The 23,676-nt window shown below is 30.1% G+C and overlaps 2 protein-coding genes across 2 annotated transcripts; both read right to left on the bottom strand.

Annotated features, from left to right (window-relative positions):
• Positions 1-933: 933 nt before the first annotated feature.
• LOC108479400 (probable receptor-like protein kinase At5g24010) lies at positions 934-2,837 on the bottom strand. Its single transcript, XM_017781969.2, has one exon. It carries the CDS (start codon positions 2,671-2,673, stop codon positions 1,252-1,254), a length of 1,422 nt encoding a protein of 473 aa, XP_017637458.1. The 5' UTR covers positions 2,674-2,837; the 3' UTR covers positions 934-1,251.
• Positions 2,838-16,017: 13,180 nt separating this feature from the next.
• On the bottom strand, positions 16,018-22,620 carry LOC108479398 (uncharacterized). Its single transcript, XM_017781968.2, has 3 exons — positions 21,577-22,620; positions 17,264-17,806; positions 16,018-16,253 (listed from the first exon to the last, which is right to left on the bottom strand). The coding sequence occupies exons 1-3, from the start codon at positions 22,420-22,422 to the stop codon at positions 16,149-16,151; spliced, it is 1,494 nt and encodes a 497-aa protein (XP_017637457.1). The 5' UTR covers positions 22,423-22,620; the 3' UTR covers positions 16,018-16,148.
• Between the last annotated feature and the right edge of the window lie 1,056 nt (positions 22,621-23,676).

Raw genomic sequence — 23,676 nt, 5'->3', positions numbered from 1 at the left:
ATGTGGCTTTTCATTTGTTTTTTATTTTTATTTTTGGTAATATATTTTTTTATTTTGAATTTTATAATTAGTTTCATTTTAAAATTTGTATTGTTTATTTGTACATTTTGGCATTTGAATATAGCAATTAAATCAATTTTTCTTCCTGCATTTGGAGAAATATAAAAGTTTGATAATGTGATACTCGAAATTTACAAAAAAGTATAGGTTAAATCATATTATGGGATCTAAACTTGACAAATTTTATCACATTAGAGCTTAAAATTTTATTTCTAAATTAGACCTTGAACTTGACAATTGTTCTCATATTAGGGCTTGAACTTTTTAATGTCCACGTTAATCCTTAGAAATCCTAAAGTTCATGCCTAATGTGGGAACAAATGTCAAGTTTAGGCTCCAATGAAAATAATTGTCTAATTTAGAGGTTAACTTAGAAAAAAAAAGTTCAAGCCTAAATACGAAAATAGTATCTAATTCAGGTCTTAATGTGAGAATAAACGTAACTTAAATAAAAAAAATTAATCCTTAAATAATGATTTAATCCAAAAGTAAATATATTATGTATTTTGCTGAACTGTAAAGATAAATGGGCTTGAGACCACCAAAATATGAGGGGAAGTCCAATGATCATCATATTTATACTATACTTCAAAGTTAAAACTATCTCTACTTAAATTGAATGAGTTGACCAACCATTAACTAAATTAAAAGTTATTTTTATTATAAATATATAAACTCATCTATACTTAAAATCAATAAAATTACATATAAGGTAGAGTATATACTTTCTAAAACTTTAAATTTACCATTTCAATCAAAATGAAGATTAACCAAGTTTTTCGTTCTAATACTCATTCCGAGAGTTATCAAATTTGTTCTTATCTAAGAGAAGATTATTGGATCAAATGACAGACATGTTGAGAAAACTAAAGCTTTTCCCGGATGAAATGAAAATTGGAACTATATAACCAGATTAAGCCTTTTCCAAGCAGTATAGCAATATGAACAACAATTCCAGTATCACCAATCCACCATCTCAGACATAATCAATGTAGAATAGGTATAGAATACAACATTATATACTGCTAATACAGCTTTTGCATACAGATTACTAGACAAAACCTCGAATTTAAACACGAAGAAACCATTAACAGATTGGAACTGCAAACCTTCAAACGTTCCCAGTATGCCCCCACTAGCTACTTGTAAATAGTATATTATAAAGCCAGTGGATTTGGATCTTTACAATGTTTATGTAACAATGTTTGATAGTTGTAGTTTGGCTTGCTTTGGAGAGATTTCATGGATATCCGTAGGCAGTTTCGACCATGGGAACAATTCCGCATTACTCTTCCTCCTATGCACAATGGCAGATAAGCTCAACAGCAAACAGGCGAGAGCAATCAAAGGAAGCAGAATCCCAAGAGTTCTTCTTGGCCAACACTTCATAATCAACTCCGCAGGCACCTTACCGTCAAGACTACAAACGGAGTTATTCATCTTCATGATCTCCACTCCGTTTAGAATCGCATCAACCGTATACCCCATGCTCTTGCTAGAAGGTCCAACGCTTACGGTAATGACCCCGGAACGACCAGCATCAACCACAAAATCAGCATAAAACGGAGAAGCAAGCATGTAATTCGTAACATCCGAGAGATCCAAATCTTTATATGCCAAATGTTCATTGACATAAACATTGAAATACAACAATCCAAGGGATATACTAGCAATATCACAAAAATGCATCCTAACAAGATACTTATAATCCTCACTCACTGGAAATTCCCAAGTGAGGTTTACATTAGGGATGGAAGCATTCTTGCTTCGAATCAACCGAGCTGAATCGTACACATTATCAGGACCAACCTCACGACTCGCCCCACCATCTTGGTACTTAATCCGACCACCGAAGTACACCTTATTGGAACCCTCACTTGATTTCAAATACTCATCATCAGGGATCCAAGTTCTCCACAAAGAATCATTGAACGGAGTAACTTTAGGACCTCCGACAGTTACCCTATACATAGTTTCAAATGCTTGTTTATTTAAACCCTGAAATTCCTCAATTTTATCACCATTAACATACTGAGCAGTTTCTAGTACCAAATCTTTTGGTGCAGATATCACTTCGATTGCATTAACGAAAGCAAAATTCGATTTTTTTGCTGGAACGAAACGAATTTCAACCTTGTCTGAATTAACCCGAAGCAAATATTCTATAACTTTAGGATTTACTAAATCCCCACCGCTAAAATTGGTTAAAGCTACTAACCCATTAACCAAAACGTGAAATCGAGAGTTACCCAGATCCAATCTCGATGAATTAAATCGATGGAAATGGAGACGTACCATGTGCGTCCCTGGATCTTTGACATTGAAGACGTATTTCGACGGCGAATTAAAAACCCTAGCGGTGTGGTAGATTTGAGGCAGACCAGGAAGGAGAGTTCCGGCACAGAGCGAAAAGGTCCGACCAGAAGAGAGATGGGAATCGGGTGAATTCGACGAGTCGGAGATGAATCGACGGTTGTCTACAACGGAATCGAGGGAGGCACCGCTGTTGATGAGGTAATTGTCGATCGGAGAGAAGGATAAACAGAGACCGTATAAAGTGAAGGTCCAAAGAAGGAACAAGGAGAAACCATGGCTTGAAAGTAAAGTTCCCATGAGAGAAAACAAGGTCAATGATCAAAGAACATGAACAAATAATAATAATAAAAAGATTAAGGATGTGAAGGAAAAGGGGAAAAATGGCGGTGGTAATTTTGAGCGCGTTATTGATGGACCGAGTCAAACGCGGTGACTTGAGTTTAGTGGTTGTCTGAGTCAAGACAGTTGTCACTAACACACTTGCCATGACATAAAAGAGATTCTACTTTCTTTGGGTTATTTTCATCAAAAGTCCTCACATTATTGTTTGATTACCAAACTTTAAAACATTTTAATTGAGTTTTAAAGTATTAGTATTGTAATGGAAATAAGGACTTGGTACAATTGACAAAGGTGGAGGCATTGGTTCTTAAGTACTCAGGTTTGAGATTTATTATGCACAATTACATGCGCAAGTTTTCAAGTCTCACAATGTGCGATTGCCATGTCTAACCAGAATATTATGTTGGATCTGGTGTCGTAATATTTTCGTTTTTGTATATTTGTATTTTTCGAACAAATTAATTTAATAAAAAATTAATTAATTACATTAATACCCTTTGTATATTGTCATCAATGTTTTTACACGCAAAGCAAAATGGAAGCAAATATTGGTTCATTGGTTATCTAACATTTAACGAATATTAAGCGGTATTACGTGGTCGGATCGTAATACGAGAAGGAAACATGTATTAGTAGATGTACCTAAAAATATCTTTAGTCTAATTGGAAATAAGCAAATCGATTGAAAGACTAATATGTCGTCTATCGGAGCAATTGACTCCACGGGTAGAGACATAGATGTATTCATTGGTAGAATGATACATTGGACTAGATCCAAGATGAATTAATTCTAAATCCGTTTGTGAATTAATTCACTTGTGACATTCATGGTGTAATTTACTTAAATCCTGAGTTAGTTACTGATCATGCGTATGTAACTCATGTACTTTGATATAAGTGGAGGCTTAAGCTCTAAAAATGATCAAGCCTATAGCCGGTATGTTGGGTACATGACTTATATATGACATGGTTTTACTAGCAACAGTGGAATTCATAGCTCAATTAAAGATTTAATGATATCCTCTCATTGGCATTGTATGGATTAATAAATATGGAATGTTGCCACGGGTTACCTGTTCTTGATTGAGAAATTTATCACAGTAATTTGTTGACAGTGATCATATTAGTCATTAAGAAGACACTATGGTGACAATGAGATAAAATAGGATTGTATTGAGTGAACGAATATAACTCAAAGGAATCAAGGATATTATATGAGGGTAACACACACATTACAAGATCATTGGACAAAGCACTTGGATGAATTGCTTTTGTAAAGAGTATACAATAAGGAGTTTTCAATCATGGTACTTTTTGTGGACTAACTTCAAGATTAAGTAATTGCGAATTATCATAATAATGTTTCTGGACATAATTGCAATCACTAGAGCCTAATTGTATATGTCTGATTGGTTCCTCTGCTAGCTTAACAAAAGCTCGATTGAACTGCATTTGAATCAAAAGAAAATTTTACGACTTTGGGAATAATTTAATTGAGTCGATTTATTCGATGTGGAATTAAATTAGGTGGTCATGAGAATTGTTCAACTAGAGAATTTGATTAAAGAATTTTTTTTGAAAAATTAATTTGGAAAATCTAAGTGATTTTTGGAAGAATTAATTTTGATAAAGTAAAATTAAATTAACCAAATAAATTAAAATTAATATGATATTTTTGGAAGTTATTTTTTAAGTCAGACAGTTGGCCCAATGGGTGATTGAACTTGAAAATTGGACTTGAGATCGTAAATTTGAGCCCCGGAGCCCCAAATTGAGACCAAGACCCAAACTAGTCGAACTGGGCCGATGGTTCAATTGGTGGTTGGATCGAGCCGAAATAAATTGAACCAGCTCGGGGTGCCGATGATTACGATGGTGGCATTCTGGTGGCCAAAAAATGGTCAGCGATGGCGGGTCTTCGGTGGTTGAGTAGTGGAAAAATTACACTGTTACTAGGACCCTACTAGATAATTTGATTTCCAATTAACTATTTCAAAAATAATATTATTTTAATAGATTTAATATTTAATTAAAATTAATATTTATGTTAATAGTATTTTATTAATTTAATATTAAAGTAATTATTTTAATATTAAATTTAATTTAATATTTATCTTGTAGAAAAATATTCTATTAATTTAATATTAAAGTGATTACGTTTAATTATAGTTGAACTCTCTAAACTCTCCTATATAAAAAGTCTTGGGTCATTATTTACACACACTTAAATTCAAGAAAAAGTTGTAGAGAGAAAAATTTCTGAAGAAATTATTTCAGAAAATTTCTAGAGATATTTTTCTTATTAATAACTTGGCTAAAAAATTTAGAGAAATTGTGAAATTACCTTACTAGTAATTTTTGTGAAAATTTTTCTAATTTGAAACGAGCCTACACTTGGTAGACGTGAGCTTGAGGATAACAGAAAAGACTACTCGGTTGAAGCGTTCATCGTAGACGAATCGAAAAGGTACAAGTTTGATTAAATGTTTATTACTTTAGATATCACATGTAACACCCCCTACCCGTATCCGTCATCGAAACAGGGTACAAGGCACTACCAGAGCTTATTGAATCATTATTAATTAGGGGAAAAAGTAAAACAAAGTAAACATGTAATATTTAATAAATTCGTAAAACATGGTAATTAACTTACCGCTTCTCTATATTCAACATAATTATGCAAAGCATAATTATTCGAATTGATCATTAGCCCTATACCTATTCTTATCACATTATTAGTCATATAATTCATATAAATATCAAGAAACATGTATGGGCTCAACTTTCATTAAATTTCTCATATGCATATACATTTACACATCATTTATTCACATAACTTATAACAATCATATCAATGTATTTTAAATACTCTTTCATAACAATTTGTCTTGATTTCAAACTATCTCACATTGGAGCTTTACTCATCAAATCATTTGAAATACTATCTTTATACAAATAGTACACTTGAGTTGCACAATTCTATAATTATGAACGAACACATTTATAAAATATATTTCATGTTCATATATCATAGTCTTATGTCTCCATATATCAAATATATAACCATCATTTTCTTGTGTTTCAGATAAATACATATAACCATACATTAGCATGCCATTCACTATTTCTTCCTGTCTATCACAATTTCAAATGACAGATTCATGTGAATGAGCTTAATAATAACCATGAAAATACTTACCACATTCTTTCACCCATATTCCACTTATAATATATATATTTTTATATTTGGCTTGACATTTACTAAGCAATATCGGATATTCATTTATTAGGCAATATCAAATATTCAAATTATTCTTTAACATATATAACATTTAATTCAAACATGAATTTATAACATTTTCATTTTAACAAAGTTTAACATTTACCAAATATAATCGAGCACTTATGCATAAGCCACTCACATATTTTTCTCCTTCTCCTTTCCATTTCACATCCTTAATGTATATAACACACTTGTAAGTAACATTATCTATAATTTTTACTATTTACTTATATGAATATTCAAGCTGTCCATTTGCATTATAGTCACTTAATTATTTTTATCTTGAGCTACAGAACTCCGAATTAAGATACGATAATTTTCACTGAAACTAGACTCATGTTTATTCTTACCATAAAATTTTAAAATTTTTTGGTTTAACCAATAAGTACAGTTTATTCTTTAAAGTCACCCCTGTTCTGCTGTCTAACAGTTCCGACCCTTCTTCACTAAAAATTAATTATCTTCTCTTACGGGATTCAAATAATGTTCTAGTTTGTTTCTCTTGAAAAGAGACTCATTCAGGATTCTAAACATATATATTTATGCCCCTAATAATTTTTAATAAATTTTTTATGATTTTCCAAAGTCAAAACAGGAGAACCCAAAATCATTCTGACCTTATCTCATAAAATTTATTATATCTCATGATTTACAAATTAATTGCTTACATCGTTTCTTCTATAAGAAACTAGACTCAATAAATTTTAATTTCATATTTTATTCATCTCTAATTCGATTTCTAAAATTTTTGGTGATTTTTCAAAGTTAGACTACTGCTGCTGTCCAAAACAGTTTTAATGCAAAATGTTGATTTCCATTTTACCCCAAATTTCACAGTTCATACAATTCAGTCCTTGCTCAATTAACCCCTCATTTGAGCTAATTTTTCCCAATTAATACTTTAGTATATCATTTTAAACTACTTCATAACCCCTGAAAATCAGAACTTTAGCACTAGACCTTAATTCCAAACTCTTTCATAATTAGGTCCTAAAATCAATTTCCATCAATTTTACTTGATAAAATCATCATACATCAAAATTAAAGCTTCAATTATATATTTATCCATCATATGCTTCCAGCACTCATCTATAGCAACTTTAAAAATTAGCCATGGAATCAAAAACTAATGACATAATAAGTTGGACCCGATTGTAAAAGTCTAAAATCTTAGAAATTTCAAGGAGAAAGCAAGAATTAAACTTACATGAAGCTAGAGTATGAAAGCCAGCTTGAAACCTCTTCCATGGCTATTTTTCAGCTGATGAAAATGAAGAGAAATGAAGAGAATTCTAGATATTCCATTCTAGTTCCCTTTTTATTTAGTAAATTTTGTTATTTTCCCATTTTGCCCTTATTTCCTCAATTTTCCTTATTTTTCTCTGTTTGTGCAGCCCAAAATATCTCCTTTAGGCTTATTTGCACTTTAGGTCCTTCCACATTTGACAATTGAGATATTTAATCCTCCTAGAAACTTTTACACCTTTTTCAATTTAGTTCTTTTTATTTAATTAATCACCCAAACGTCAAAATTTTCTAACAAAATTTTAATACTACCTTATTGACACTCCATAAATATTTATAAAAATATTTATGGCTCAATTTATAACACCAAGATCTCGATACTTTTTTTCTTAATTTCTTGACCAAATAAATCTTTATAAAACACAATTTACTATTTCAAAAAACTTTTAAAAGCTACATTTGGCTCATAAATATTAAATAATATAATCTAAGAGTTCATTTTTTGGATTTGGTGGTCTAGAATCACTATTTTCGACATCGCTAAAATTTGGGCTATTACATCACAACCAAGTTATTGTTTTAGAAAAATAAAATTAAAACTCTAGTTTTTCCCTAAATTTATTTTCCACTGCGTTTTCCTAACACAATTTTTCAACACGAGCACCATTGGGAGAGTGTCTCAATGGACCTCTTCGTAGGGTTCCTGAAGGTCAACTGTTATGGATGCATTATGGTGGTTGTCGACTGATTTTCAAAGTATGCGACCTTCATTCTCAAAGTATGCGACCTTCATTCTTGCCATGAACTATTGTCTGACCGAGGAGGTAGCCCAATTGTTCCTAAAGCATATGGTGAAATATTGGGGCATGCCTCAAACTATAGTGAGCGATTGAGATGGGAGATTTACAGGACATATGATAAAGAAGTGGCATGCATCCTTGCCAACTGAATTTATAGGCAACAATATCACATGCCTAGGCAAGAGTACCTTGTCGAGTGGAAGGGGCTACCCGATGTCAAGGCTAGTTGGGAACCAAGGGATGCCTTGTGGCAATTCAAGGATAAGATTAAAGATTTCCATGTGGAAGGAGCAATGAGGATGTCACTTAATCAAATGGGGGAGAATGACATGTCCTAGTAGAATTTGGAATCCATTCAGGCCACCAAAGAGCACCAAAAGGCTCAATTGTACTCAAAGGGGATTTTGTGGCCTACATGGACCATAGGGCCTTGGAGCATTCTAGATGGATGTAGATAAAATTGCCCCCACTTGACCATACTCCTTGTATAACCTTTATTATGAGTAGCTAAGAGATAGTAGAGATTAGATCTCCACTGTCTTTAGTGGACCTTATATCTCAATCTCAGCCGTTGATGTTTTTGGGCTATACCTATAAACAGAGGGACACCCCCAACCTCATTTGTACACACAAGCCATTTGAGAAATAGGAGTCTCACATTCTCTAATAGCTTTCTTGCTCTCTTGTTCTCATTGCCAAGGTTCTTATGGACGATCTAATTTAATGAGCAAGACGCTCACTCGAAAGCTTACTTAGGCATACTAGCGATTGAGTTTCCAAGCCTAAGGTCGTACAGTTGCTTGGCCAAATCTCTAAGCACATGACACGACTGCCATGTATAGAGTTTTGTCCAATTTGTTGGCTTTAGTCTGGATTATACTAGTTCTTATTTCGGTAGTGCTATAAATAGTTTAATTCTACTTTGTCATTCTTAAGACATTCTATGTTGTAATAGTTCGATACTTGTTGTTCCTCAAATATATATTTATATTTGTACTTTGATTGTACTTGCTTGCAACACTTTCAAAAAAAAAAAAAGTATTTGTATTGTATCAATTACGTCATTTAATCAATCTAATCGTGTTAAGTATATTTGAATCTAACGTAAAGCATATCTGAAACACATGGATCAAATTATAAATATATGTATACTTATCACATAGACAATTTGGATTTAATGTGTTAAAAAAACAATGTCAATAAAATTTAGAAGTGTTTGTTTAATACGTCAAATTTTAGTTTTTTTATATAGTAGGTATATAATATTTATAATTTGATATTTGTATTTTAAATATGTTTGATGTCAAACTTAAGTTAATATTTATAAATTTCGAACCATAAATAGGATGATAATGCGCTTTAACGCACTCGAACCCACGTCCTTCTACATTGATAATAATACTCATGCCAATCAAACTAAGGCTCAATTGATGAGAATATTAACATATTTAACCTCACAATTTTACACTAATTAAACTAAAATTCATTAGAGTAGAGGAAATTGATGTACTCATAAACCTTAAACTCCCACCACCCACGAAATTCTTCATTTGAAAAAGACTTAAACCTAATTTCATTTAATGTGTTACTTATGTTGAGTTTAATCTCACCACTAATAATATTTTTCTCTTGACAAAATCAGTGGGAGAAAAAGCAAATCATTTTGGTTAAATCACAATTATTCATGCTATTTGAATTTTATTATGTGTAATTATCAGTTTATTCAATTATATCTCACTTTTATTTGTTTATATTTTATATTAAATTTTATTTTATTTTATAATTAATCAAATATGTATTTATATTTGTAAACTTAAAAAAAGTTATATACAAATCATGCGAGAATCCTATCTCTTGATTATTGGCTAAGTCGAGTTAGAATATACTTGTCAAAATTTAACCTAAATTAAAATATGAGTGGTTATATCTATAAATAGTAAATCCAAACTCTTTTAGATATGTGATAGTAAAATAAATTCATATTTTAATATATTTATTTTGGCTAATTATTGGATAAAATGTTATTAAATTTGGACTTTTCTTATCGGAAAGAAGTTGTTGTGTTGAATTCAAACTCTTACAAAAATGAGTTAAATTGAAATAAAAAGCAAAGAGGAGGGCTTGATTGAAAATTAAAATTCAAAGATGACTAGATAAAAATTGAAGGGTTAAAGATTTTTTTCAAAAGTGGCTGGATAAAGATTGAAAGATTTTTTATATTGTTACAATTTTGTAATTAGTTTAAATTTAATCTCTAGTTTAAATATGATTTTAAATTTTGAATTATTTAATGATAATATTTAAGATTATTCAGTGATAATATTTAGGAAAAATCTAGCTAAATTTTAGCACTAAAAATATGTATAAATACCACAGCCAATTGAACACATACATGTTTGCCTTTAGCATTTAATAAAATTCTTTATTTTTTTCCCCATTTATGCATCATACTCAATTCTCTGTTTCATTCTCTTTTTTTTTTTTTTCTTTTGTTCCAAGGCCTTTTCCTTGTCTACTTTCTACAATTCCATTTAAACCATTTATTTTTAAAGTATGATTTTTTTCATGATTAACTAAACTACTTTTAGCCTTAGCTCAATTATCGCTTCGACAAAGTAATCGTGAGATATGAACCAACACTAAATACTTTACAATTCGATATTCGCTATATTTCCAGTATATGGGATAGTACAAATTCATCCCCTCAAAGTTGATTTGATTTCAATTCAAAAAGCACGAGTTTTGTAACAACCTGTTTTTAGTGAAATTGGAACAGTAGTTCTCGGACCACAAATTCGAAGTCGAAAAAATTTATTATTGTTATATGGTCTACGGTATGATAGAAATACCGTAAAAAAATTTCGTTAAGAAATTTTACCGTTTACATACCTAATTTAATGAAAAGGGCTAAATTGCATTAAGTGCAAAAGTTGAGTTCTAATAGCTGTTGGTATTAATGGCTATATAATTTTAAATTAGAGGTCCTTATATAGCAAATAAACCATTAAAATACTTAGTGGATAAGCATGAATAGTCATCATTGGAAATTTCATGAAACATTAAGGTTAATTTTTGGGATTATCAATTAAAGTTATGATAAATAAAATAAAATAATCTATTATCATCATTGATAGAAAGATAAATTTGTATTTTTAATATATTTATTTTGATTAATTATCAAATAAAATGTTATTAAATTTGGATTTTTCTTATCAGGAATGAAGTTGGTGTGTTGAATTCAAACTCTTAAAAAAATGGCTAAATTGGAACAAAAAGCAAAGAGGAGGGCTTGATTGAAAGATTGAAAATTCAAAGATGATTGGATAAAGACTGAAGGGTTGAAGATTTTTTTTAAAAGTGGTTGGATAAAGATTGAATGATTTTTGATTTTGCTACAACTCTGTAATTAATTTAAATTCTAGTTTAAATTTAATTTTTAAATTTTAAATTATTTAGTGATAATATTTAAAAAAATCTAACTAAATTTTAGCACTAAAAATATATATAAATACCTAGTGGAACACACTTTACCTTTTGCATTTAATAAATTCTTTATTTTTATTTTCTTTTCTCTCTTCCTTCGTCACCTCTGTTCTTTCATTTTTTTTCTTTAACTTTTAGCTTTTTGGTTTAATTGTCTTCCAAGGCCATTTCCCTTTTCACCTTTCACAATTCCACAAAACCACTTTCAAAGCATGATTTTTTTCATGATTAACTAAATCCTTTTTACCCTTAGCTTGGTTATCACTTCAACAAAGTAATCGTGAGATATAAACTCACACTAAAGACTTTGCAATTCGGTATTTGCTATCTCTCCAGTATATAGGATAGTACAAATTCGTCCCTTAAAACTGATTCAATTTCAATTCAAAAAGCACTTGTTGGGTTGGAATCGTTTGGCATACAGTTAGATTATATCAATAGAGATATTGATTGGATTTAAACGACTCACACAGTTGAGGCCGTTAATTCGAGTTGGCTTTTCAGATCGCAAGACTGTCGAAGTCTTAAATTACGGGTACGTGCCACATGGTTGGAAATTTGACAAAGGTAGATTTGCAAGTGATACAGGGTTCAACTACGAGAGGAAGTGTCGAAACCATTTTTTTGATAAAATGAGGATCGACTTTTAAAAGCAAATGTGGAGTCGCCACCAATCCTTTTTGTTTAAGTGTGATTGGATCACTTAATAAGACATTTTATTCTATTTAAATCAATTGTGGCTTACGTAAATTTGAGAAAACGGGTTCAGGAGCCGGTTACTTATGAGGAAGGATTGGCACCCTCACTATGCCCAAAATTGGTACCAAATTGATTAAGTACTGTCCTTATGTCTAAGATTTAAAACTATTTTTGAAATATGGTTCCTTTTAAAACACTTGAATGGCTCAAGTTGGTCGTCAAAATTCTCTTGTTTCAAGGGAATACAGCATCACATCCAGCACGATAGGACACGAGTCCTTTATACCTTCGAAAACACGATAAATTTTTTACTTCCAAAAGTTTATATGTTGAAAATTACAAAAGGGTGCCCAATTATTTAGTCCAACGAAAAACCAAAACCCAGCACGGTAGGGCACGATTCCTCGAATTTCCAAACATTGAGCATTGCCTTGTTTTAGAATTTAGAAAACACGAGTGAAATTCTAAAGGAATATTTGATTATTTTGAACAAACGGGAAATCGAAACCCATCACGATAGGTCACGATTCCCCGAATTTCCAAACATCAAACATTGCCTTCGTTTTAAGGAATTTTCAAATGAATTATTGTAAAACCAACTTAAAACGCATTAATTTGACTTGAAATAAAATGGAATAATTAATCTTAAAACAAAAAGCTGCAGATTACAAAGTAGCATTTGTAAACAAAAAGCGAAATCATAAACATGGGACAATATGCACAAATAAAGTACTATACTTGGTGAATGAAGATAATATAACCTTATTTAGCCAACTAACAAAATGAACAATTAAGTATGACTAATCCAAGACGTAACCAAATTCACAAGCATGAGTGAACAACAATTGATTTAATAATACATAAAACGAATAAATGTGGTGCAACAAATATACATAAAATAATATGAAAACAATTAACACGAAACAATATAGAAATTAGGAGTCAATATAATGTAAAAACAAATCAAAAACATTAAATGTATGAAAAATTTTAAAATGAACCACATATACTAAGGTTTGAAATAATTTTAAAAATATGTATATATATATAAAGGAGTATTAGAATAATATTATAAATAAAAAAGAAAATTAGAGTAAATAATATACAAAGTATTTTAAAAAACAAAACATGTCTATTTAGAATTAACAGTACACATATAAACATACAAAATCATAAACAATATACAACAAGGTAATAATGCATGGAAAGATTTTGAAATAACAAATATGTAATAAAATATGTTTTTAAAAGCTATATACGCAATTGATTAAAGATGAAATAGATATATAAATATATTTATAAGATATCTTGTATATAAAATATCATAAAATTAATACTGCATATTGAATATAACTCACTTTATCATAAACTATATATATATAGATGATTTAGATTAAATATTATACCATATCTCAAGGCATGAAAAAATACTGAAATAACGATTATATACTTTAGACAAAAATAACAAAACAAAGTAAAATTATCAAAATAATTTCAAATGTATATATATAAAAAAAAATTTTAAAAAAATGAATGTTAAGTGGACTAGAAAGTAAATTATACCGATTAAAAAGACTTAATTAAAATAAAATTAAACTAAAAGGGATACTTAATAAAATAAACCATTGAAATAAAAAGAAGGTCCAAAGCGCAACACGCGCGAATGTACAGGGATCAAAACTGGAAATATCCCCCAATCCCGACACGTTGCGTTGAAGCGCTGATTAAAATGAAAATATGTGCACATTACGAGACTGAATTAAAAAATGAAATAAAACAAATAGCCTGCAATTGAACAATCATGCGAATGGGGAGGACTTAGTGCGAAATTATCCCTCTCCGTAGAAACGCGAGGATCCCAAGGGTAAAGGAAACGGATTGGGTCGGGCAGGCCTACACGGTGCCGTTTCAAGGCTACAGACACATGCCTTAAACGGCATCACTCCATGTCACCCTTAAAAGAGAAAAAACAACTTAAAAAAAAGAAGAAAAAATCTGCATTCCAACGGAGCAGAAAGGGAAAATTAGAAACCCTAAATATCTGCCCCTTTATTCAGTCCACCATTCAGCCACCACTCCACCACTGGGATCGATGGACGATGGTCTATGGTGGTTCCTTTACTTTTATGTTCAAGGTTCGTCAATTTTAACCTCAAAGTCCCTCCCAAACTTCGATGACAACGAAGGAGATGAGGATTTCAGTGGCTCATTCACGAAGGTAAGTCTTCGTTTTGATTTTATTATGCTAAGAAATCACATGCAAAATCAAGAAAGATGAGCAAATTCGAAAGAGAGAAAAGTATGAGGCACCCGAAATCACCTTTTGCTAATTTTTGCCTTTTCTTTTTGGTATTTTTATTTCAATGCGCGTAAAAAAATTAAAATGGATTGTTCACGGCTTTATAGCCGAATGTTCAAAAGAATAAAAATACAATTTTTTTCTCTTTGTTCTTCGTATTGGCTGTTGCTTTGTTACTGTTTGTTTGTTTTTTTCTCGTAGGTATGGAGCGTGTGCTGGCATTCGGAGTAGGGCGCACAGAGGTCGCTCGTGGCGGTCGTATGGTGCTTGGGGTTGGGGTTTGGCTGCGGCGCAAAGGGGAGAAACTCTAGGGTTTCTTTTTGTGCTTTAATTTTGGGCCATTTGGGCCTTGTATTACTAGGCTAGGTTTTAGGTTTAAGTCGCATTTGTTGTTGGACTATGGACCATTGTAATTTAGGTTATAATTTTGGGCCCCGGACTGTTTAAAATTGGACTTTATAATACTTTTATTATAATTTATTCTCTCTTTTTTTGTTTTGTGTTTGTACGGGCCCGGGCCAAAATTGGACCTTATAGGAAGAGTTGGCAGTTTGAGAAATTCTCGATTACTATAATCAGCTTATCGGTTGGAAGGAAAAATTTATTTTAAGGATCGATTCAAGGTTGGAGTACACCGAGGCTAAGGCTAAACTTAAAAAATATTTTATTTATCCATTTATTTTATTTTCGTAAATTTATTTTTGCATTTTCAAATATATTTTTATTTTTTGTATTTTCTTATTTTATTATCTTAATCAATTTAAACCCCTATTTTTAATTTTATTTTCAGCACTTCTACGCACAGGTCATGAGCACGACTGTGACTGAGACAACGATTCTAGTCACGGAAAAAGGCGAAATTAGATAGCCAGTCCCTGTGGATTCGACCCTACTACTCTATACTATCAATTATTGTTATTTTGTCATAGGAATTTACATTTTGTGGTTTCGACGCCCATCAATATGCTCTTATTATTTATAACTTCTTCTTTTGTAAAGGAAGATATATGTTATCTTTATTTAATATTTGTTAATCTCGTTTATAGTTTACTTTTATTAAAATTTTAAACATAAACAACTTAAATATTTTTAATAATTATATTATAAAATTATACATTTAAGTTTTTATATAATATAAAATATGTAATATATAAGAAAATGAAAAAACAATTAACATATTATAAAATTAGAGAACACGTCATGCTAAACCTATCTCGTATTCTAAATGAATTTTTTATTTTTCACTTAAACTTAATATTTTATTCAAACCCTCTTATATATCGGATCAATTGAAACCAATAACTTCACCCTTGATTAAGTCTAGTGTTTAAAGATTGTAACTTTTTCTCTTTTCCAAATTTTATTTAGACGAGACTGACTGTTTAGTATATTATTAAAATTGTATTTCAATATTTATAATTCAAATTCGACTCATATTAATCCGAATTTGTTAACTTTTTGCTTTAAAAATTTTCAAACAATCAACAATGTAAAAACTTCCATCACTATGGATAATTATATTATCATGTGGTCTAAAATTTCTTTTTTTTTTTTTTAAAAAAAGGAAAAATAGTAAATAAATTATATTAAAGATCAAGGAAGAAAAAAAATAGAAAAATGCTCATCGCAATTCAATGACTTCATCATCTCCACATACTCCAACATCAATAACCATGGTGCCTTTCTTCTTTGTAGGTAACACCCTGCAACAATTCCTCCTTGGAGGCTGCACAAAACATACACAAGAACAAGGTCAATCACCCATCGATGCTAGATTTGAGCTTAAACCTTTGAGACCTTGAATGAATTAGGGTTAAACTTTTCCAAATAGTTTATGAAAGAATAAACTTTTTTACGGGCAATCGTATCACTCTTTAAAGTTCTTACTTGAACAAGATCGAAAATATTTAGTTCTTAATCAATCATTGTTAATCTGAAAAAGTCCTTATCCAAATAGGTCTATAAAAGTTTGATCTTTAAGTGACCATTATTTCCAATTCCCTAATAGTCTCAAAGGTTTAACCCAACATTTAACTATGAATTTAGTCTTTCTACTACGTACAAATTTAAACTTAAACTCTGAATTTTAATTTAATATAATTGAATTAGTAGGTCCAAATTAATAACACTATTAATTTTTACGTTACTATTATTTGATCACTAATCAACTATGCTCAATGGATAATATTAACATTGTCTTAGAAATAGTTTCAGGCTATCGGTTTAAAGATAACAACTAACAATGTTATTAATTTGGATCTAATGATAATATTATAAAATAGAGCAACCAAATTATGCCAAATTAAAGTTTATAAAGCAACATTTAGTCCTTGAACTTGACAATTATTTTTCAACTTCGCCCATGATTTTTTCTAGTCTACATTAATCTTGGAACTTAATAACTTTTTTCTAATTTAATCCTTAAACTTGGATTCAGTTAAGGTGGGATGACATGATACTTTGATGTAATCCAAAAAATACAAAAAATAATGTAATGTATATTTTAAAAAAAATCACGTGAATCTAATAGTGCCACACCATTAAACCTTAACAAAATCCAAGTTGAGAGATCAAATGGAGAAAAATTACTAAGTTCTAAGGTAGACAAAAATAAAATTTAGGGACCAAAGTGAAAAAATTTGTCAAGTTCAAAGACTAAACATTGTTTTATCCTAAAGAAAAAGACTAAATTTCAAATTTCAAACTAAAACCATAAATTGTAAACAAAGAATTTACCTTGTCCCATAAATTCGGATCGGGTTTTCTATAAACCTCAACTCTCTCAATCCGAGAAGGATCCGCCATCTTCCACTTGCAATCCGGGTTCGAAACTTGGTGCTGAACATGCTCGGAAACCGTCTGGTTCATTACCTTGTTGTACGACGCTTTAGACAAGTAATAAACGAACGGTTTTTGGCAGACATGTCGGGTAACGGGTCGGGTATTAAAAGCAAAACCGGTGTAATCCGCTCTTTTGTACCAATTGAGGAAAGTCCTGGCCGGCATTTCCATTTCTCTCACTGAGAATATGCCTCTGTATATTTGAACCGTGTAGCCCCATGAGACCGAAACGGTCCAACTCCGAGTTTTGTCGTAGCAAACCGATTGTTGCATCAATGCAGCCGAGTCAAGGTTTATTGGGATATTGAGACGTTTAAGGGCCTGGACCCGGTTCATGTTGGGGAATATGGGTTCGACCTTGTCTAGGTGGTGAATGGAGACCAGTGGAGCAACGGGGTGGGCGGATAAGAGACCCAAGAGGTTGCCAAATACGTCGTACTGATAAATAAAAAATAGATCACGTTAAAAACAATTAATAATTTGAATTTAATCCGGAAATGATTTAAAATTATCTAAATTTAATCTAAAAATCAATTAAATTGATTAAATGTGTAAGTATGGAGGGTTATATTTGTTGATTTTTTTAATTTAGATTAAATTAATTAAATATGTAAATGTTAAGGACTAAATTTATGATTATACTAATAAAATTATTTTAAAGTGATAAAAATATTAATATTGTTGTTGATTGTTCTTAATTACTCACTTTTGAAATTAATAATGACTAAATTGTTCCATTATTTTTCAGAGGAACCAATTTACTTAATATTAAAATGCGGAGGGATTGCAAAAGTCTTTTTTCCAATTAAATTCAATTCGGAAATGGTTTGAAGTGATATAAACCCAAGATGAATTGAAATGGAAAATCACCTAAAATCAGACCCAAAAAAATGATTAGAACTCGAAATGGTTTGAAATGACTGAACATAAGATAATTGAATTTGAAAATTAATTGACAACTTTTAATGATTTGAACCTAAAATAACCTAAAAAGTGGCATCTTGGCTCACCTAATCTAACTTAACCATAAATAAAAAAAAAAACCTTTGAACTTGCCTAAATTAAACTATAAAATGATTAGAAATTCTAATCTAAATTAATTTAATTCAAAACTAAAATGATTAAAGCGATCATAAATGATCAAAATGACTTAAAACTAAAAATTATGAGACCTAAAAGACTAAAATAAACTAGAATACTCAAACAAAAAATGACTTGAAAAATATTGAATATCAAATGACCCAAAAAAGTAACTTGAAATGACCCGGCCTTTATGTGCCCCAAATTGAAAAATTAACTTATAATTCAAAAAATTTAAATTTAAAATGATCTGAACTTGAAACGAACTCAAACTCAAAATAACAAAAACCCTAAATTAATTTGGACAAAAAATAGTCAAAAATTCCAAGACTTTGAATTAATCAAATTCAAATTAACTTGGTGTTACAATCAACTTAATTTGCCTAACCCGTTTTGAATATAATTTTTTTTAATTATGTCCATCCAAATCTATACGCCTCTATATAAATGTACCTTCTTGCATCGGCAAGGGGTGAATATGTTTTTTTTTTTTTGCACAGTAGATAAATGATTAAATTTCAATTTCGGTCTTTTTATTATACTTTAATTTGAAATTTAATATTATATTTTATTTTTAACATAATTTACGCTCTATATTTTTATGATATTTTAATTAATTCAAATAGTTAATAATATTAACTTTTTATTAAAAAGTTATGTGATTATATATAACTTTATACAAAACTTTTAAAATTGAAAATAAAAGTAAGAAAATTTAATTCCAAATATATGATGTGTATAAAGATTTAAAGCTATAGTTGTCTTAACTGATTCAGAGAAATGTATTAGATTAATTGAGCCACGAATCGATATAGAGTATAGACTAATTAAATTTTTTAATATTTATATTTTAATGATTTATTTAATTAAAGTCGTATCAACAAGCAAACTAATCAATTCAATTTGCTTAAAGTATATTTTGAGCTTGAAATTTTTAGAGGTAAAACTAATATAAGGAGATTAGGGAGGTAATTATGGGCAAAGCCATTGAATTTTGATTCAACCAAAAAGTAGTTGAAATGCGCCACTTACTAAGAATATGGGAAATCGGATTATTTTCAAATAAAAGGCACCAACATTGATGTTAACGCGTGTCTACGAGTTATTGTCCTACACGTAGACCAAGAAGAATCAAATTTTACTAAAAGACAAAAAAGGAGAGCATAACATCGAAAACGTCTCTGTGAGGCTACAAGTGTAAAATGGGGTCCAATTTTTCTTTTTCTAAAATAAAATAGGTTTATTTATGCCCCAAACTCCCTGTACTTTTAAGACTTTTGAATCTCGGTCTTTTCTATATTTAATTTTAGAAACTCAAACTTTTCTTTTTGGTGTAATGTGCAATAATATACAATTGCATACATAAAATTTTGATTTGATTTAATTCTTGTAAATTATTAATATAATTATTGATATAACATCATTTAGGTTTATATAAAATATATATAAATAATTATATTTATCCAATATAAAAATAAATTGATGTATTTATTTTTTAATGTGTATGATTAAATAAAATTAAAATTTCAAGTATATATTTAAACTATAAATATAATTTTACGTATATAATTATATCAAATTAAAATTCATATATACTTTTAAGATTTATCATTTTTTAAATTTAATTGATTGACACTATTAAATGAAGTTATGTTAAATTTGAATATGTAACATTTTAATCTATATTATTATTTAAGCATTTGACTGAGTTAAAACCCCATTAATTGAATTCCAACTCAATTATGAAACAGTAAAAACCCAAAATTAATTTTATTAATATTTCTATCTTTCTACATTCTTATATTAAATCAATAAAAATTCTTATATTAAATCAATAAAAATCCATATATAATAAAACTTTTAATAACTATAATGATGTAGTATTTATAGTTTGGTTTAAAATTTGAGTTAATATAATTTTTAGTCCATGAACGTGCAATTAATCTTACTTTGATACATGTATTCACTTTAGTATTTAAATTTAACAATTAAAACTATTTTAGTATTTAAATTTGAATTCCACTAAATTTTAACGATGTAATGTTATCAAACTTTTATATTTATTAAATTTAATGACCATAATAAATTAAATTGTCAAGTCTAAAACTTAAAAATTTCGATTAAATTTTAATCTTTAAATAAAAGATAGAAGGATGAGACAAGAACAAATGGTAGGGTTTAATTGGGTTTAGGTTCCACCGTCTTTAAGGTTCAAAAGGGGCGGTCAAGAAAGTGATAAGCATGGCCGATGATGATGCTCAAAAACATGTGAATAAAAACACAAGTCTTTCAAAAGCTGTGTGCCTTGTCAATGCCGTGATATACGATGATTGATGAGAATTAATTAACAACCGATTTTCCTATGCTTATTTATTTTTCAAAAATATTTAATTATTTATGATTATATTTTTCTTTTCTTTTTATTATTATTAAATATCGATGTTCAAATTTATTAATAAAAATATATTATTTCTATAAAATATTATATTTAACTGTAATATTCAATAAACCCAAAAAAGGGCTTTCAAGAAAAGGAATTAGGTTTACATAGGAATTAGGAATTTCACTTTTTATTTTTAAAGACCTAAAATAAATTCAACAACTCACTTTTAAATAAAACCCCAAAGAAGTAGGATTATAATTAGATTAGGTTATTAACAAATTCAAATTCAATTATTGCACTATCATCTAAAACACTTAAAACTTTCATCATTGAGTGAATTTAGGTTTGTTTACTTATTTATTCAAGTATATTTGGGAATAAAGTGCATTAGCTAAACCCAAACTTATTTTTAAAAGTTTTGGGTTAATATATTTTATATATTTTCTTAATTTAATATTTAAATTTAATTTCGTTTAATTTGACACATATATTCTAATAAAGAAAATATCAACATTTAATTGGAATAAAAATTTAAGCACTAAATTAGATGCTAAAACTAAAATTAAGTACTTGATTGAAAAAAAAACTCAAGTATCAATTTCAAGTTTATGTTTTAATGTTTTCTAAAAGTTATTAAAATTATATAATTATTTTATTTATTAGTGTTTATTAATTTTTAATGGTGCAATTAAATATAAATCCAAATAGTTAATTGATAAAAAAAAAAGAAAAAGAAGCAGCAAACCTGGTGAAATCCCGGTTCCTTGGTGAGTGGCACACCGAGCTCAGCCATGCAAGCATGAATCCGATCATCGGAGCCGTACAATCCCGGGTATCTCTGTATACACCGGTCTTGCATTTTAGCAAGTGCTTTAGCCAAAGGGTAACTAATAGCAAAACCTCCGCCGCCGTAAGCCATCCCGTAAGAGAAATTAATGTTCTGCAAATGACTCTCCGACGAACTTCCGATGTAATAAAACTGATTATGGTCGTATTTCGATAAAACCCGGACCAAATTATCGGGTACGAAGAACGTATCGTCGTCTCCCATAACGAACCACCTCACATCGTCCAAACCCAACCTTAAAGTCTCCGATACTATCCGGGATATCCTTATGGCCGACCGGTGACCCTTTGGGTTATTGTATTTGAACTTTGAAGTATCGCCGGAGATCATTTTTTGAGGCAAAAGATGGTCGTCGATTCCGGGTTTTACTCCCTTGTCTAACCAGACGACACCGCGCATCTGGGCTTTCCACCATAACTTGATGTAATTCTTCCTATGATCCCATAATCGAGCTGAGGCTGCAATGCCGAAAACTATCTGACGAAGAGTTGTTTTCGATGAGGGGCTTGGTTTTGGAGATGGAACTGGCGGTGGAGCTACGGCTACCTCCTCTCTTCCGCCGTGGACGGCGGTGATGATATTCAGGTCTTTATTTGATGAATTAGAGAAACTTACGGTGTAGAAGATGCAGAGAATTGAAATTAAAAGGATTGAAGAAAGAAGAAATTTGGGGAAAGTGGTGAAATGGTTTCTCATGGTTTGATCCCATGGGAAGTTATCTTCAACCTTTGGATTGTTTTTCATGGTGGGAATTTAAAACAAAAAGAAAGGGGGGTAGATTCTGGGTGTTGAAGAAGACAGTGAAAATCTGATCTTCGATTCCTTGCTCTAATTCAATACCCAGTGTTGATCATAGAGTAAACATGGATTTTTCATAAAGAATCTATGAATTAAAGAGGGAAAGAGTGGTGAAAAAGGAGAGAAATTATATGCTGAAGTTGCAGGGGGAATATTGAATCTTTATATAAGGCTAAATAGCAGACTTAAAATTGGATTAATTTAATTTTTGGTCCTTGAATTTACTAACCAAGCCCATTTTGGCACCTATTTTTTAGGGTCCATTTTAACACATGAATTGTAAATTAAGTCTATTTTAGTCTTTAAATTTGAATCATGTAAAATGTGATGTTATGAGATTTTAAAATTATCCCATATCATCTCTTAAAACTTAAAAAATAATATTTTTAATTTTTAAATAATAATAAAACGTAATTTTATAGTGTCATTCTCATCCTATTTTTATGAAATCCAAATTTAGATAGCAGTGAATCAATGAAAATATAAATGGCAAACTAGACTTAATTTTCCCTTTAAAATCCAATCATTTTGTTTTAAAATAATCTCTAAGCTCTCTTGGTAGCTAGATTAAATTTGGTCTAATTTTGTGTTTAGTCCCTTTAATATATTGAAATTTAAATTAATCCTTTTAATTTGGAAAAGTTTTATCTTTCATTTCTAAAATAAATTTATGAAAGCTTTTATAGCATTAATGTTCAATCCAAATTAATATTTTTTAGGATAATACCATTATTAACTATTCATATTAAAGTGACGACAAATTTTTATGAAATTGTTAATAGTATTAAAAATATTGTTTTTTTCTTTTAGTCAAGAAAATAGCAATAGCGAGGCAAAATGGTGCTCTAATTCAAAGCAGGCAGCCTAGAATCCACCATAAGCAACTCCCTAACTAACGGCGGGGGATCCTCCAATAGATAAAATTGTAATAACTCGGGATCTACATTTTTTGTTAATAGATTTGCTACAGTATTTTGAGTTCGAGGAATTTGTCTGACACGAACTTCCCAAAGACGAATAAGCATGCTATGTATCATTCTAAGTTCTGTCAGCTTGCTATCCACGACACCTCTAGCAAGAATAATCTCAATAACCAGGTATTGTCACACTCCAACTCCCGAAATCTTTTATCTCATGCTAAGCGAAGCCCTTCAAGCATTGCCCTTATTTCCACCTGAAATATTGTACTTTCTTGAATCG

The sequence above is a fragment of the Gossypium arboreum genome, chromosome 12 (genome assembly GCF_025698485.1).
Source record: "Gossypium arboreum isolate Shixiya-1 chromosome 12, ASM2569848v2, whole genome shotgun sequence".
In the NCBI taxonomy this organism is placed as follows: domain Eukaryota; kingdom Viridiplantae; phylum Streptophyta; class Magnoliopsida; order Malvales; family Malvaceae; genus Gossypium; species Gossypium arboreum.
This window is presented reverse-complemented; position numbering and strand designations above follow the sequence as displayed.